The following is a 14128-nucleotide window of genomic DNA, read 5'->3' as shown; positions in this document are numbered from 1 at the left end:
CTCTGCTTTGATTCTGTGGATGCTTTTCTCCTTCGTCACCTTCTCCACGCTGACATCTTTTGTCAATTACCATCCTCCATCTTGTTGCCTTTCCTCCCCGAGCTAACGACAAGTAAGTATCAGCGGCAAACATTGCACAACGTTTCCAGTCAAACACATCCGCCCACTTAAAAACTCACATTTGGTGTCATTTCATTTGAGACGACACACTCCCGCAACGGAGTCTCTCTGTCCACTCTGTCACTAATCTCTCCCCCGCACCTCTCGTGTCAATCCCCGTCTTCCCTGCCTTCGCTCTTCAGAGGGATTCACTGGAAGGATGGATGGGGGAGGCGTCGGGATGTCTGCGCATGCTGATAACGGCGGAATGAAACAGACAAGAGTGCTCGGCCAACATACAAAAGGAAGGCCCCCGCAGAATGTACCAGGCCTTTCTCGCAGGTGACGAGGGGCAGAGAAAGGAGATGAAACCAGATATTTGGTTGAAAAAGATGGCAGCTGGAATAAAGATGAGCAATGATAGAAGAGATGCATGAGAAGGAAAAGTGCAAAATGGAAGGTGGAGCACATGTTCACATATATAATACTGAAACGTCGCAATAGTGCAGCTTTTAATCTTCTGTAATTTGGACCATTAAAGAGTGTGAAGAGGAAGAGGGCGTTGATTTGGTCTCATGGGGAAAAAAATTTGACAGCTTCTGCAGACTTGGGCAACACATTAAAAGTTCATCACGTGCGACGGCAGCTCCTCAGATCACGTTCCCTAATTTGACACTGACAACTTACGCGACTGCCTTTGAACATTTATTATCTCAAGGTTAGCCACCTTGCAGGTTTTCACATTCGTTTATTTTCAATCGCCAGCCTGCTTTGCTGAAATGTTAAACGGTTTTATATTGCTGCAAAATAACCCGGAATGGAATGTGGAATGGGGAACTAAATAAATAAAAAAATATATATATATATATAAATAAATATATATTTTTTTTTTTAGTGCCGCAGAATGGGGAATTAAATAATTGTTATATACAATATATATTATTTTATTATTTTTACTATTTTTATTATGTATTTTTAGTTTTTTTTATGTCATTTAATCGCGCACACAACGTCTTAGGCTTTAGCAGACAATGCAAAAAGTAAAACCGACACGCACTCCTCCGCCGAGCGCCGTCCAATCCGAAACAATAACAGGTGCCGTATTTATAGCGTAGTCGGGAGACGAGTGAATGATGAGAGCGCGCGCAGAAGGAAATTATGGCAAAAGAGGCGGATTGAGCCAGGATGAGGAAATGAGGACAGTGCAGACAAATGGAGACAAATCCCGAAGACAAACAAATGAAAAATGGCCGCGGAAGAAAGGAGTTTTTTATTGAAGAAACCGGAGACAAGGTGAAAATTGAGGGCCCGCGGAGAATGTGATTTCAAAGTGAATTAGGAAAGGGAGAAGGGGGGGAGGAAGGACCCCCCCCCCCCCCAAAAAAAAGGACGACTAAGGAGATTTTCATAAAGAAGGAATGGAGAGAATGTGGGGTAAATATTGGATGGGGCGGGGGCGTGAAGGAAGAACCACTAAAATAAATCGCCGAGACGAGAGAAAGGCGAGGCGAGGCGAGGAAAGGATGCAAAAATAGAGCTTGAAAAAGACAAATAAAGGATTGGATGCAAGACATAGCATGCCAGGGAAAGACTAGGATTGACTGCAACAGCGCTGGACAGCGCCCAGTTATCCAAGAAATATTGTAGAAAAGTTCAACGGCGCCACTGGATGATAGATGATGAGAAACAAAAAGACACATTCAACACCTGCGAGTCCAGACGGCTGGAATAATCACGATCGATGGCGGCAGGCTGCAAAATGGCCATGTATAGACATTGCGTGGGCCAAGAGGTAATAAGTACAGAAGAGAAAGGGCAGCTATCGCCGCGCGCGGCGTTATGTCGAGAATCAAACACAACATGTCAGTGTCTGCTCGATGGTGGTTTTGAGAGAAGCGGTGGGCAGAGTAGAAAGGTTGAATCATTACCTAAAGAAAAACAAAAGCTCTTTGTGCGCCACCCTGTCAATCATGTTGACGAAAAATGTCCACCCTGTAAGAAATGCTAAGATATTATCCAATTTGTCAGCAATGCTAACATTGGCGCAGAAAAAAAATCTCCCTTCCAGCAATGCTAACGTGAGGCAAAAGTGTCCATACTGTCATCGTCCAACTAGTTAGAAATGCTAAGGTTAGCCAAAAATGTTCACCCTGTCCGCAATGCTAACGTTAAGCAAAAATGTCCACCCTGTCAGCAAGCTCACATCAATTATTTCTCCGTTTTCATTTTCTCAGCTTGCAATTAATTTCTGTAAATAAAATAAATAAACTGTGGGAGCGTGACCAGTATGTATTTCTAACAACATAAGATCTTAATGCAATATGATTTTCAATGGACAATTTCAATCATGATTTATTTTATGCAGGGCAATATTGACTCAAGTCTTAGGTGGAAAAACAATCTTATAAAAAAAAAAAAAGCTACCCACAGTGAGCAGAGCAAAATAAATGGACGAGTCGATTCAAATGTACAAACGTACTCCATCGCAAGACCAATTTCCCCGAATGAATGAGTATCTTAGCTGCTCACTTTGCAAAGAAACAGGTAATCATTACTAATCGCTTTGTCCGAGCGGGTCGGAACATCCAAAGGCTGATTGTCTCCAGTAATAGCGGGGCCTGTCCTCTTACCACACATCATTTAAAAAAAAAAAAAAGAAAAGAAAAGCCACTGGGGGGGGCATCTGGAGTTTTTATAAATATTCCATTAAGCTGTGCGGTTAGCAGAGCCACAAATAGTCTCTACGTATCGACTCAGAGCTGGGACGGCGCGGTGAACATTTTTCACCCATTTCAGCTGTCAAATCTTTGCAATTAAATTGTCTGGCGGCGGATGCGGCTACAATTTCTGTTGGGCTAAATTTGGCCGTAGGAAATGCCAAAAGATGACACGCAGGAAGAGGAAGCAGCGGAAAGGCACAAAAGCAGACAATCGAGTCCTGAAACACAGCGTGTATTTGCTCCGATAATTACCTCGGCCTTGACTGCCGGACATTGTCTCCACCTGCGCTGCGTGTCGGATGACATCTCAAAGTGTGACCTTGTCGAGGTCAAAGGGTGTGCTCTTTTGGTGGAGTTGGGGCTTGCCCACTCGGAACACAACTTATTATCTTTCTGGTCTCTGAAGCTCACATCGAGAGTTTTTACATCATGCAAGAGTGCCATTTGTGTTGACAGCTATGTATACAATGCGGAGAGTCATCAAGAGAAGATAAAGTAAGCATCTCACTTCAAATCATCATCGAAAGGAATGGAAATGAGGATAAAGAATATACGCCTGTGAGTATTGTCTGCCGCATCATTTGTGTTTCAATCCCCACAACTGTCAATGCTAGCCGTTAGCGTGGCATTTTGCATTGATAGCATTGAACTTAGCGTGCTTCCCTAGGAACCCATTGTTTGCATTGTTAGCGTTAAACTTAGCGCGCTTCGCTAAGGCAAACCTGTGGTGGTTTTAAATATACAACATGTAATCCACTCAAGTTTCATGCGACAGTCCATTTCAACAACAAAAACATTAATTAATATTAATGTAATCCATCCGTATCAATAAATCACGCAGTCCTGTCACAATGATCGATCGATGCAAACGCGCTTAGGCGGGTAAATAAAAAGTGATCCACGTCAACACTGAAGACAGGATATTGGGATGGTGACATGATGTATGGGATAAATTATGATGATGATTTTTTTTTTCTTTTTTCATACTGTATTCCAATTCTGTCTGGAAAAACAATAAGGGACATTGCTCAATCTCTCTTTCTCACTTTCTCTGCATGTCTCTAGGCAGGCAAAGATTCCAAGATTAAGGGTGATGCTGCCTTCCAGAGCTACATGCTTCGCTTCGGGTAAAACAAGCACACTGAATCGCACATGACAGCGGGATGGGAGCTCGAAGAAGTGAAATGAGGTGCCGGGTGGATAATAGAAACACAGGAGGGAGAGCTACAGCAGAAAACTGAACTTTATTACTGGCAACGGAAAGAGGCGGAGCAAGATGAGAGAAAGCCAAGGATGGCGTACAGGACCGAGAAACGTAATCAGGGTTGAGGAATGAAATGTGGCACGGGATTGATGAAGAGGCAAAAAAGAGTGATGGCTGCCGCCGCTGTGCTGCCATATTTTTTTGGGGTTTTTGTTTGTTGGAGAGAAAACATTTCCCGCCCACCCCACCGGCGTGCAGTCCGGCCTTTGCTGTTATACGAGTCTGTCAATACGAGTGACCTCTTTTTGGAGTTATGACATCCATCAGCGCTTGTCCGCTGCGCTGTTTACTCTTGTTACCGCCAGACTCGGCCCTGGATTTTGTCGTGGCATCACTCTTTGAAATGCATTGCTCAAGGCTGGAGAACATTGTAAGTCACCGCTTGAGGCTCAGCCATTACACTCGATCGTCGATAGTGGGCGGAATCCTGGCATCTCCCGAAAAAAAAAAAAACACGGCAATTTTCTCGCACATCGAGGTGGGATTACACCTTATACCAACACAACATCACCCCAGGGAAAAAAAAAAAAAAAACATGCTCTGACGTTAATTTGATACACTACAAAAGTAATTCTCACATCATTCTGGACTCACGCTAGACAAAAAGGGCTTCACAAAGGCAAAATGCAATTCCATCATTTTCCCAAACTCATTTTTCAAATATCTTAGAGCCATGAGTGATGCAATGAATAAAAAGGTTAAGTTCACTAACGATGTTTAACACTTTGAGTGCCAATGACGTGAAATACCGTCAATTCTATATATATATATATATATATATATATATATTTTTTTTTATAAATGTTGAGCTCACTAAAGCTGTTTAACACTGAGTGCCAATGACGTGAAATGCCGTCAATCCCTTTTTTTTTTTTTTTATATGGGGATGGACGAGAATCTTGGCCAAGTCTACTTTGAAGTTAAAAACGATGAAAACTATTTAAGTATGGAAAAGTGATGACATCATTTAAGTACAAACACACACATTGACACGCATGGCACGCACACACTACAAAATACGATTACTACTACCACTAAATAACATACAGATACGTTTGTTAAATGTAAAATTGTTACGTCGTGATTCATTGTAAATATTTTGACATCAAAAGCACATTTTTATGGTTGATATTTCATACAAGGACTATTGGTGTTAATTAATTTTGTGTACCACATTGTGTCTCATCATGCAGCACTGACCAACTGGGCTTTACTCGACTCAATAACAATCCAAAATTCTCCCTTGACAAGGATAATAGCGCTCAGACTTGACTGACACATCCAGGGACGCACAAAAGTTTATTATTATGGTGGAACAGACGTGAAAAGTCATTCTACAATTGAGACACCTTCAATCCCTTAAATGTTTTAAAGGCTTTTTAAGGCTTGTCCATCGCAAGAAATGTTCAAAGTATTCCGAGAAAAACAACGGTCATGCTTTGTCTCAGACTTTGTAAATGACGCAAGGTAAATATTTGGAATGCTGTTCACTCACAGAGTTTGGCTTCTGAAAACCTCATTTGCTTTTAATGATAACGTTTGAAGGCAGGCTCTCTATTTTTTAGCAAGACTAAAAAGGAGAAGACATTGTCAAAGGCAATAAGAACGCCCGCCATGACCTTGCCGCTGCCCTTGATTAATCATTTATTCATCCTCCAAGCCTCCCAACTGCTCCGTCCTGACGTTTTTTTTTTTGTCTTGATTGTGTTTGGCTCATTCATAATGGATAGCGACTGGGGAGGTTTTCACTGTGTCAACACGTTTCATAACTCAACGGCATGGCAAAGTGGTGCAAGGGAGGGGGAGGGGTGGGGGGCGATGTGAGCCCGGATAGCGGTATGAGAGAGAGAGAGATGGAAATAGGCGAGCGCAGGGTGGGGATTGTGAAGGCAACAATGGTGGCAAAGATGAGAGATGAGGAAGCTATAAAGGATGAGGGGGAAAATATGTACATCGTTTTAAGACTCTTGGAGGGTGGGAGGGAATGCACTGAGAGAAGGAACGCGGAGGAGAAGATGGGGAGGAAAGCAGGCAGAAATGTCATCCAAGTAGAAAGGTCGCAAGCTATTTCACGGATATGCCGCTGTGGGTTTTTTTTTTTTTTGGTTGTCCTTTTTTTTTTTTTTTTTTTTTCCCGTAGCGTTACCTCACGTGGGGAGCAACATAGCCTGAAAGTGAGAATGTCAGCGACCTGAAAGCAAATGGGAGCGCACCCTGCGCTTCTTTCCGGATTATACTCCAATATGAGAGTTAATGATGATAGGCTGTCGGTAATTGAAGCACATAACGAAACAAATGCGGGTGATAAATGAACGCCTTGATTGAAATGAGGCTTTGAGCACAGATCCCCCCCCCCCCCACCCCCACAAAAGACTGATGGTTTGTTTTATCGCCGAGTCAATAGCGCGAGACGAATTCAATCGTATTTAAAAGGAGACCAAAAAATGACGTTTCGTTTACGACTGCACAGAAAGTCGAATGTCCTGCATGTGCTCGCGTTGTGAAAGTACATTTTAGCAAAGGTTGCAGGGGAGGGGGGGGGGAGGGGGCTCCCAGTGATGTTACCGTCATCCTAATAAAAAAAAAAGAAAAAATACGCACTTGCGCTTTTATGGACTCTTACCGGCCCTCATTACCACTGAATTGCTCACAAGGCCCTTGAGATAAACAAAGTTGTGGAGGATGAGTGCTAAAACGCTAGCCCGTGGTGAGAGAAACGCATTTGTTGAAAAGGCACCGTTCAAAGCGGCACATTTGCTGTGTTTACAACAAATGCCAAGAAGAAAATGGACTCTGAATTTCCAGTGGTGTGGCTGTGAAGTTGTTATCTGGTCCATCAAAATGCTCTCGAGTAATTTATCAACAATTATTTGAGTCACTGGATGCGTGTGTGGTGAGTGACGTGGGTGTCAGCGAATGAGAGAGTTATTTTTGCTAGTTTGTTCCATGAATATGCTTATTATATATTTACACTTAGCTTTTCAACAAATAATTGAATTTAGGTTATGAATGTGGGTCAGTGCTTCTGATAGCGTTTAAGCTAACGCAGAAGTCTCAGCAGGTTTTAGTGTATGAGCGAATGAGAAAGGAGAGTTAGCTATCCCGCCAAACAGACCAAGTTAATTTTGCTAGTTTGTTCCATGAATATGCTTATTATATTTTTACATTTATCTTTTCAACAATCAGTGCTTCTGATAGCGTTTAAGCTAACGCAGAAGTCTCAGCAGGTTTTAACGCAACTCGCTACGAGTCCTATCTCGATCCTGTTAGTTATTTCTGCTAGTTTGTTCCATGAATATGCTTATTATATTTTTACATTTAGCTTTTCAACAAATATTTGAACTCAGAATACGGGTCAATGCTTCTAATAGCGTTTAAGCTAACGCAGAAGTCTCAGCAGGTATTAGCGCAACTTGTTATGAGTCCTACCTCGATCCTGCCGGTGTCTGGCTGAAAGCCTCTGGACGGGTCCTCGGTGGTCACCCTGCACTGGATGGCGCAGCCGTTGACTCTGATCTTGTCCTGTCTGAGGCCCAGTTCTGGCAAGCTGCGGCCAGCGCACACGTTTAGCTGAGCGTGCACCAGGTCCACGCTGAGAAGAAACAGAAAGAACCGACATTTTGAGAACCTGCTGTAAATACGGTTTGCACCTTTCTATTCAAAAGTGCACTAAGTAGCTCCTCATGGACTCAAATGGAGTGCGCGGGAATTTGCCGTGGATGGCTGACTTTGTAAAGCACATCACATTTGGGCAAATGAATCCGCCACGCGTGAAAGGAAATAAAGCCCACATGAATATGCCGTCGAATAAGAAAGCAAATTTGATTAAAATACAAAAGGTGTAATGTGATCATGTAAGTGTGTCTCCCGAGGAAAGGCTTGGCTACACTCGAAAAGCAAATCATTAATTCCAGTCTAGTCTTGTGTCATTAGCCTGGTATTAAGGATATCAGGTTGGAGATTATTATTGAGTGCAAGGAAGCCTGCATAAAGAAGCTAGCAAATAAAAAACACATCTGAGTTCAAGAAGAATTTGCCCATAGAGGGTGATATAAATTTTTCCATCCACTGATTGGTTGGTGGGAGCAAAACCTGAATCGATCACTGGCGAGTCCAAGAAATAGCTTTCTGTCATTTAGTACGCTTCTCCAATTTTGTGCTATTGTCTGTACCGTATGCGGGAGGTTTTATTTACCGTATTTTCCCGACTATAAGGCGCACCGGACTATAAGGCGCACCTTCAATAAATGGCCCATTTCAAAACTCTGTCCATATATAAGGCGCACCATTAATGCAATCACAATATAATAACTTGAAATAGTGAAAACAATAACAATATATCAATAATGTTAATATCACACAACACACAAAATAAACATGTAAAGCTTACTTTAAGAAGTACAAAACAAAACAGTCAGATAGATCAGTAAACTTTAAAAGTTAAAGATTAAAATAATAACAATTTAACAATTTTAAGAAAGGTGAATGAAGTTTTTATTAGATGTATTAAGTTTGTTTTATTGTTGTTATTGTTGTATGAATAAGAAGGGTGATATTGGTGTTTGTGACTGCAGTAAACAGGCCAGGTTGCATCATGTCAGATTTTTAATCCAAATCAAATCATTGTCCATTTCATCTTTTTTATTTCAACTTCAGACGCAACAAATGACTTTATAATCACAAAATATTGATCCATAGTTTTTTTTATTCATGATTCATAGTCTTCAGCGGGCCACTTATGATTGATTTTATGACACAATGCTTCGGGCCAGTTTAAATTTAGAAGGGGGCCGCATTTGGCCCGCGGGCCGGAATTTGGTCCATATATAAGGCACACCTGACTAGAAGGCGCACTGTCGGCTTTAGAGAAAATGTGAGGTTTTTAGGTGCGCCTTATAGTCCGGAAAATATGGTATTCCGCTTTCCGACAGATGCAACTTGACACGGAATGTCGAATAATAATAAATAAATTAAAAAAATAGAGCGCGAGAGCGCTCATTTCTGGGTTTAGATAATTGACCTTTCATAATAAAACATACAGCAGCAGAAGTCAACAAGTGCGGGATGTGCGACAAGCAGAAGCTAGCCGTCTCGGACCGCTCGTCTCAATTAGCGCTTGTGTCACACTGGGCGAGCAGAAGGACGATTATGCGGCCGCCTGCTGTGAAATGTGTTGCTGGAGAAAGTCGAATTGTAGACAACTTGACGCTGGTGGTGTTGTTCTGACGGCTCCGCTGGCACGCTTACATACAAAGTCCGTCTTTGCTCGGAGTTGAGTTTTTACATATTTTTCAAAACCAACCGAGCACATTTTGAAACATTTTTTATATCTATTGAAATAAAATAGGGACACGATCAATCTAATTTCTCTGCTCCTTGAATTTTCAATCCATCAATGACTCACTTCCAAGGAGATTATTTCACAGAGTCGTACGTTGGTGTTGCCTTACATGATGTTCTCAAGTGTCAATCTATTTATTTCCGCCATACCGAGATGTCAAGCCCGATGCTGTACATCTATTTCTCTTGCAGGCAATTCCAGCTGAGTACTCGAGCATTTGTTTTCTCTCAGGCCTTTGAATGGCTGCCAAGTTTCGATTTTATCGCTGACAGTCAAAAAAAAAAAGCAAAAATGCTTCGAGGAGCATCGGTCCTCCACCTTACACATCGTTCCGTGCGTCGGACTAAAAAAAAAAAAAAGCTCCTGATTGGCTATTCGGCAGATGAGGAAGTGGCAGCACTTGAAGTCCTTTTCATCAAGGCGGTAAGAATGTTCTCGCTCTGTTTGATGGATTTTTATGACTTAAGTGTGACTGGATCTCTTTAAAGACACCGGTGTTTTGTTTTGTTTTGTTTTGTTTTTTGTTTTGTTTTGTTGGACCTGACTGCAACGTTTGATACAGTGGATCGAAGTATCGCGTTTGCTCGTTTGCAAGACCAGGTGGGCATTAGTGATAGTGAACAAGAGTAGTCTAGATCCTATTTGGCAAATAGGACATTTTGGGTTAGCACTGGGTGCTCCGAGTCCGACTTTGCCTCACTTTCATTTGGTGTTCCACAGGGTTCCATTTTGGAGCCCCTGCTGTTTTCATTGAATTTGCTGCCCCTGGGTTAAGTCTTAAGAAATTTCCTTTCTTTCACCGCGATGCAGTTAGATCCCGGCTAAGCAAAAAATTTGTTTTTAAAGTGTTCTAGAAATAAAGATGAGCTGAGTTGAGTCAATAAGGATTTTTCAAACGTAATGCTGATTCTGATATTAGGCAGACGGAAACTCTGTTAACCGCTTAATCTATCAACAAATAAATAAACAAACAAATAGATAAAAATACATAAATGAATAGGTCCCTTCGCAACAAATAAACAACAATAGAGAACATTTCGCTATACTTTGTCCAAAAGAAAGAAAATCTGTCAAAAATCAATAACACTGGCACGGCAGAATACAAAGACCGTTTCTGGCTCTCTAAAAGGATGCTTTCTTGCACTGGATGTTATCTGCAAAGCCTACAGAGGACGGGTGTATCATACTGACAAAGGTAGAGCAGCACCTTTAAGCTCCCATGCCCCTGTATCACTACAAATAAAACACGCTTACGTAACCCCCAATACTTATTCGGAGTGCAAGATGTGATAAAGCGCACACACAAAAAACAAATGGTACGCTCACTACATTCTAACAGTACATTAGCCTCATTATTCCAGTCACCGATCACCAAAGGTCATTGCACTGAATGCAGCGGGCGCGAGAAGACGACGATGTGATTGAGAAGAAGTCGGCAGGTACAGCGGAAAGCCGTCGTCCTTCGGTGCACACTGACAAAGAAGAGAGTGAGAAACAAACTAGATGAAAGCTCTACGTTTCCGACTGAAGGCGAGGAGTGGGGGAGAGATGCGGCGGTGGGAGTGTGGAAGAGGATAAACAGCTGCTTTCAAAGTGGGAGTGTGGAAAGGGATTGAATTTGGCCTCACTCGAAGGGGAAGACTGTGAAAGAAAGGATGGAGCTGGTGGCGTGGGGGGGGAAGGAGGAGATGCTAATGGATGTCCAATTGATTAGAGGCTTGGAACCCGCGCTGGCGGAAATAGCGCTAAATGCTAAATAGCAAACTCCCTTGCCACAATACAGTATTAGGGAACACAATCCTAATCAACTGCTTACCGCTGGACCCGGTTTAGCTCATAGATTAGCATTGGCTCTGCAAATCGTTTAAGCAAAGGAGGGACGAATAAAAGCAAAATGGTGACCGGTGAAAAAAAGAAGCTGGTGGAGAAAAGCGAGGGAAGAGGATGGCCTATGTATGAATAATCACACAAAACACAGGTGGCGAGGAAGGCGTCGAGGCTCTTGTGTGGATTTCATTAGATGCTTTTAGAAAAGGAAACAGATGAGATGGAGGGGAGGCGTGTGCCATACAGAGGATGAGAAATAAGGAATTGCAATCACTGTGGTACGAGGATGCCATTTTGACTCCAATTTAGTAAAGAAGCCAAAAAGATGGCCAATGCAAACAAAGCATGGACAGCAGCCTCTGAAAATATATGTAGCAAAGACGCACGCAACTCTCTGATGCGATTCCGTCTCCTTTTCAGCTCGCAGGCTCCGTCGTTTTCTTCCGCCTGGCAATCTGCCCCCTAATTAATTCTTGCTTGCCTTGTTATGAACCAGATGGGAGAGTGAGGAGGAGAAAACAAAATAAGCCTGGCGTCCAGAAGGCAGCGGTGGATGAGACGAGAAAGACGAGAAGAGGAGGAGCGACGCCTATTTCCATTACAGCCAACATGCGAGGTCAACGACAAACACGCACGGAACCCCCTTTGCGCCAATGTATGGATAGCATATCGCATGAAAGCATCATTTTAGGGACCTAATGAATCATTAATGTGCCCCCGCATGTGATATTTATGCACCAAAAATTCCCTGCCACATCGGATGAGATACAAATACGATTAGCATACTCAAAACAACAAGAGCGTCGCTACGAGTTCTTCTTCTACGGCGTCTTCGCACTGCATTTTACATGACACGCCGATACGCCGCAAACAATAAAAACGTGTCAGCAAAATAAGTCAAAACGCGGAACTTTTAATAATTACTGTAACATCTATGCGAATTTCTGTTAGCCAGTCTCTAACATTGGCATTAAGCTAGCGAAATTCACATTAAGCTAGGAGACGTTTGTTCGACGAAATGCTTTAATAGTTTTACATTTAAATTTACGATATTTAATTTTCTTTGGTTTACATGTCAGTTTTACACAAAACTTTCACTGTGAGTGACAAATAGAAAAAAACATTCTCTCTCTCAGGGGGCGGCCATTTTGCGTGAGATGGAGAAAAACGAGTGACTATCGCTGCTCAATTCCAATTCCGCAAAACCCAATATCAATCACAATACTATGTTTAAACGAGCACATTTTTCATTTAATAGAGGTTAAGGTTCATCCGTAACACTATGCAGTAAACGATGGTACACTCAAACACACATTACCCTTCTTTCATTTCAGCTTTTCATCTAAAATGACAAAAATGAAATCGCGTTATGCTAACAAGTGACGTCGTTCGAGGTGCTTTGCATGAACTTACACATGTAATGCGGGAGGGAAGTTAGTAAGTCCATTTGGCAAGGTAATCCATGTATTCCTCTGTATTAACACACACACACAAACACACACACACACACACACACACACGTGATCTGCGCTTAACAACGTTTTAAACCGCTATTTGACATTTGGTTGGTGTGCAACTCAACTCTGCGCCCGGTGCTTAATTCCAATTATTTCCATAAAGGCCAGACGTCTCTAGCTCACACGCGTGAAGGGAATATTCATGAGCCCTCAGAAAACACCTTCGGCCCCTGACGTACAATTCCTCAAAGCATTTTGTTCTCCAATGTAATTTTCTTTATTCAGGTTTTAGGTGTTGCTCAAAGCTTTCACTCAAAAGACGCCTACAGTTGACATGAATGTAGAAGTTTGGAAAAGTTAGGTCATATTAAAACATTGATTGATTGGGTGTGCTTAATTGTCCAATTAAAATCATTGCGGCTTTGTGCCCTTGATTAATAGGAGCACATTAACTAAAACTCAGCATCACGCCACATTAGCTCTCTCTACTGTTGTTTTTTTTTTTTTTTTTTTTTTTGAAACAAGAGACAACACAAATGTCAAATTGCAACCGAGACCGCCGTCTCACCCGCAAACAACCTTGACGAGAGAAACAGTAAAGACGGCGTGTACGGAAAATGCTAATGTTTACAACGGCGAGTCGTTAAAAAAACATTACCACCACAAAGACTTAGCCTGACATGACTTTTTTTTTTTACACTAAGAATAAACATCTTGGCAGAAACCGTATGCATGAGTAACAAGCACATGGAAGCAAATTGGGCCAATTATATGCATCATGTGTGTAAAATGGGGATCATGATATCAGCACAGGTAAGACCCACCAGCTGGCGGAAAAGGCCGCAGGTCTTGAATCTGTCATTTCACGCCGCTACATCTCCCTTCAGGCATTCGACCAGCTCTGACCGTGCTCGTGTGTGTGCGTGTGCGACAAGTGGCGTCGACTAAACATAAGTGCAGGAGTCGTATCACTCCCAGCAAATCGCTGCCAGCGTGCTTTATGAATGTGCGAGCCCGGCTCAGGAAAAAGTGACTTCTTTATTATTGATAGTCGTTGAGTGGCGGCAGACATCGGAATGCGAGAGGCAGAGGGATCGCGGGATTCCAAAAAGAGTGTGTGCGTGCTTGAGTCTTCATGTGTGTGCGTGTCAGGACCTTTCCATCCTCACCATGCTTAATCCCCATGCTGGTGTCTAACCTTTGATCGCACCCGGCTCACAACCCCCGAGAGGGCGAAAAAGGCTTAGTAGGACTCCAAAGGGGGATTATTGGATAGAATGTATGGAAATTACAGTCTAATTTATCATTTAGGTCACGGTAATTTATGTAAATGAGGGGTTTTATTAATGCTAGGCTTGTCTTATAAAAGCATGAATGTTGCGGCATGACTTGATGCTTGTTGTGAATTTTGTCATTTCGT

At 42.4% G+C, this 14128-nt stretch overlaps 1 protein-coding gene across 1 annotated transcript in view; it reads right to left on the bottom strand.

The window, feature by feature from the left end:
• LOC119128085 (pyruvate carboxylase, mitochondrial-like) overlaps nucleotides 1-14128 on the bottom strand; it is a 114199-nt gene that overhangs the window by 72773 nt on the left and 27298 nt on the right. Inside the window, exon 11 of the mRNA XM_037260201.1 lies at nucleotides 7513-7675. Within this exon, the coding sequence (XP_037116096.1) occupies nucleotides 7513-7675 (163 nt within the window). The remainder of the gene's footprint in view (nucleotides 1-7512; nucleotides 7676-14128) is intronic.

The sequence above is a fragment of the Syngnathus acus genome, chromosome 10 (genome assembly GCF_901709675.1).
Source record: "Syngnathus acus chromosome 10, fSynAcu1.2, whole genome shotgun sequence".
In the NCBI taxonomy this organism is placed as follows: Eukaryota; Metazoa; Chordata; class Actinopteri; order Syngnathiformes; family Syngnathidae; genus Syngnathus; species Syngnathus acus.
Note: the sequence above shows the minus strand (reverse complement) of the source record. Positions and strands in the feature narration are given on the sequence as shown.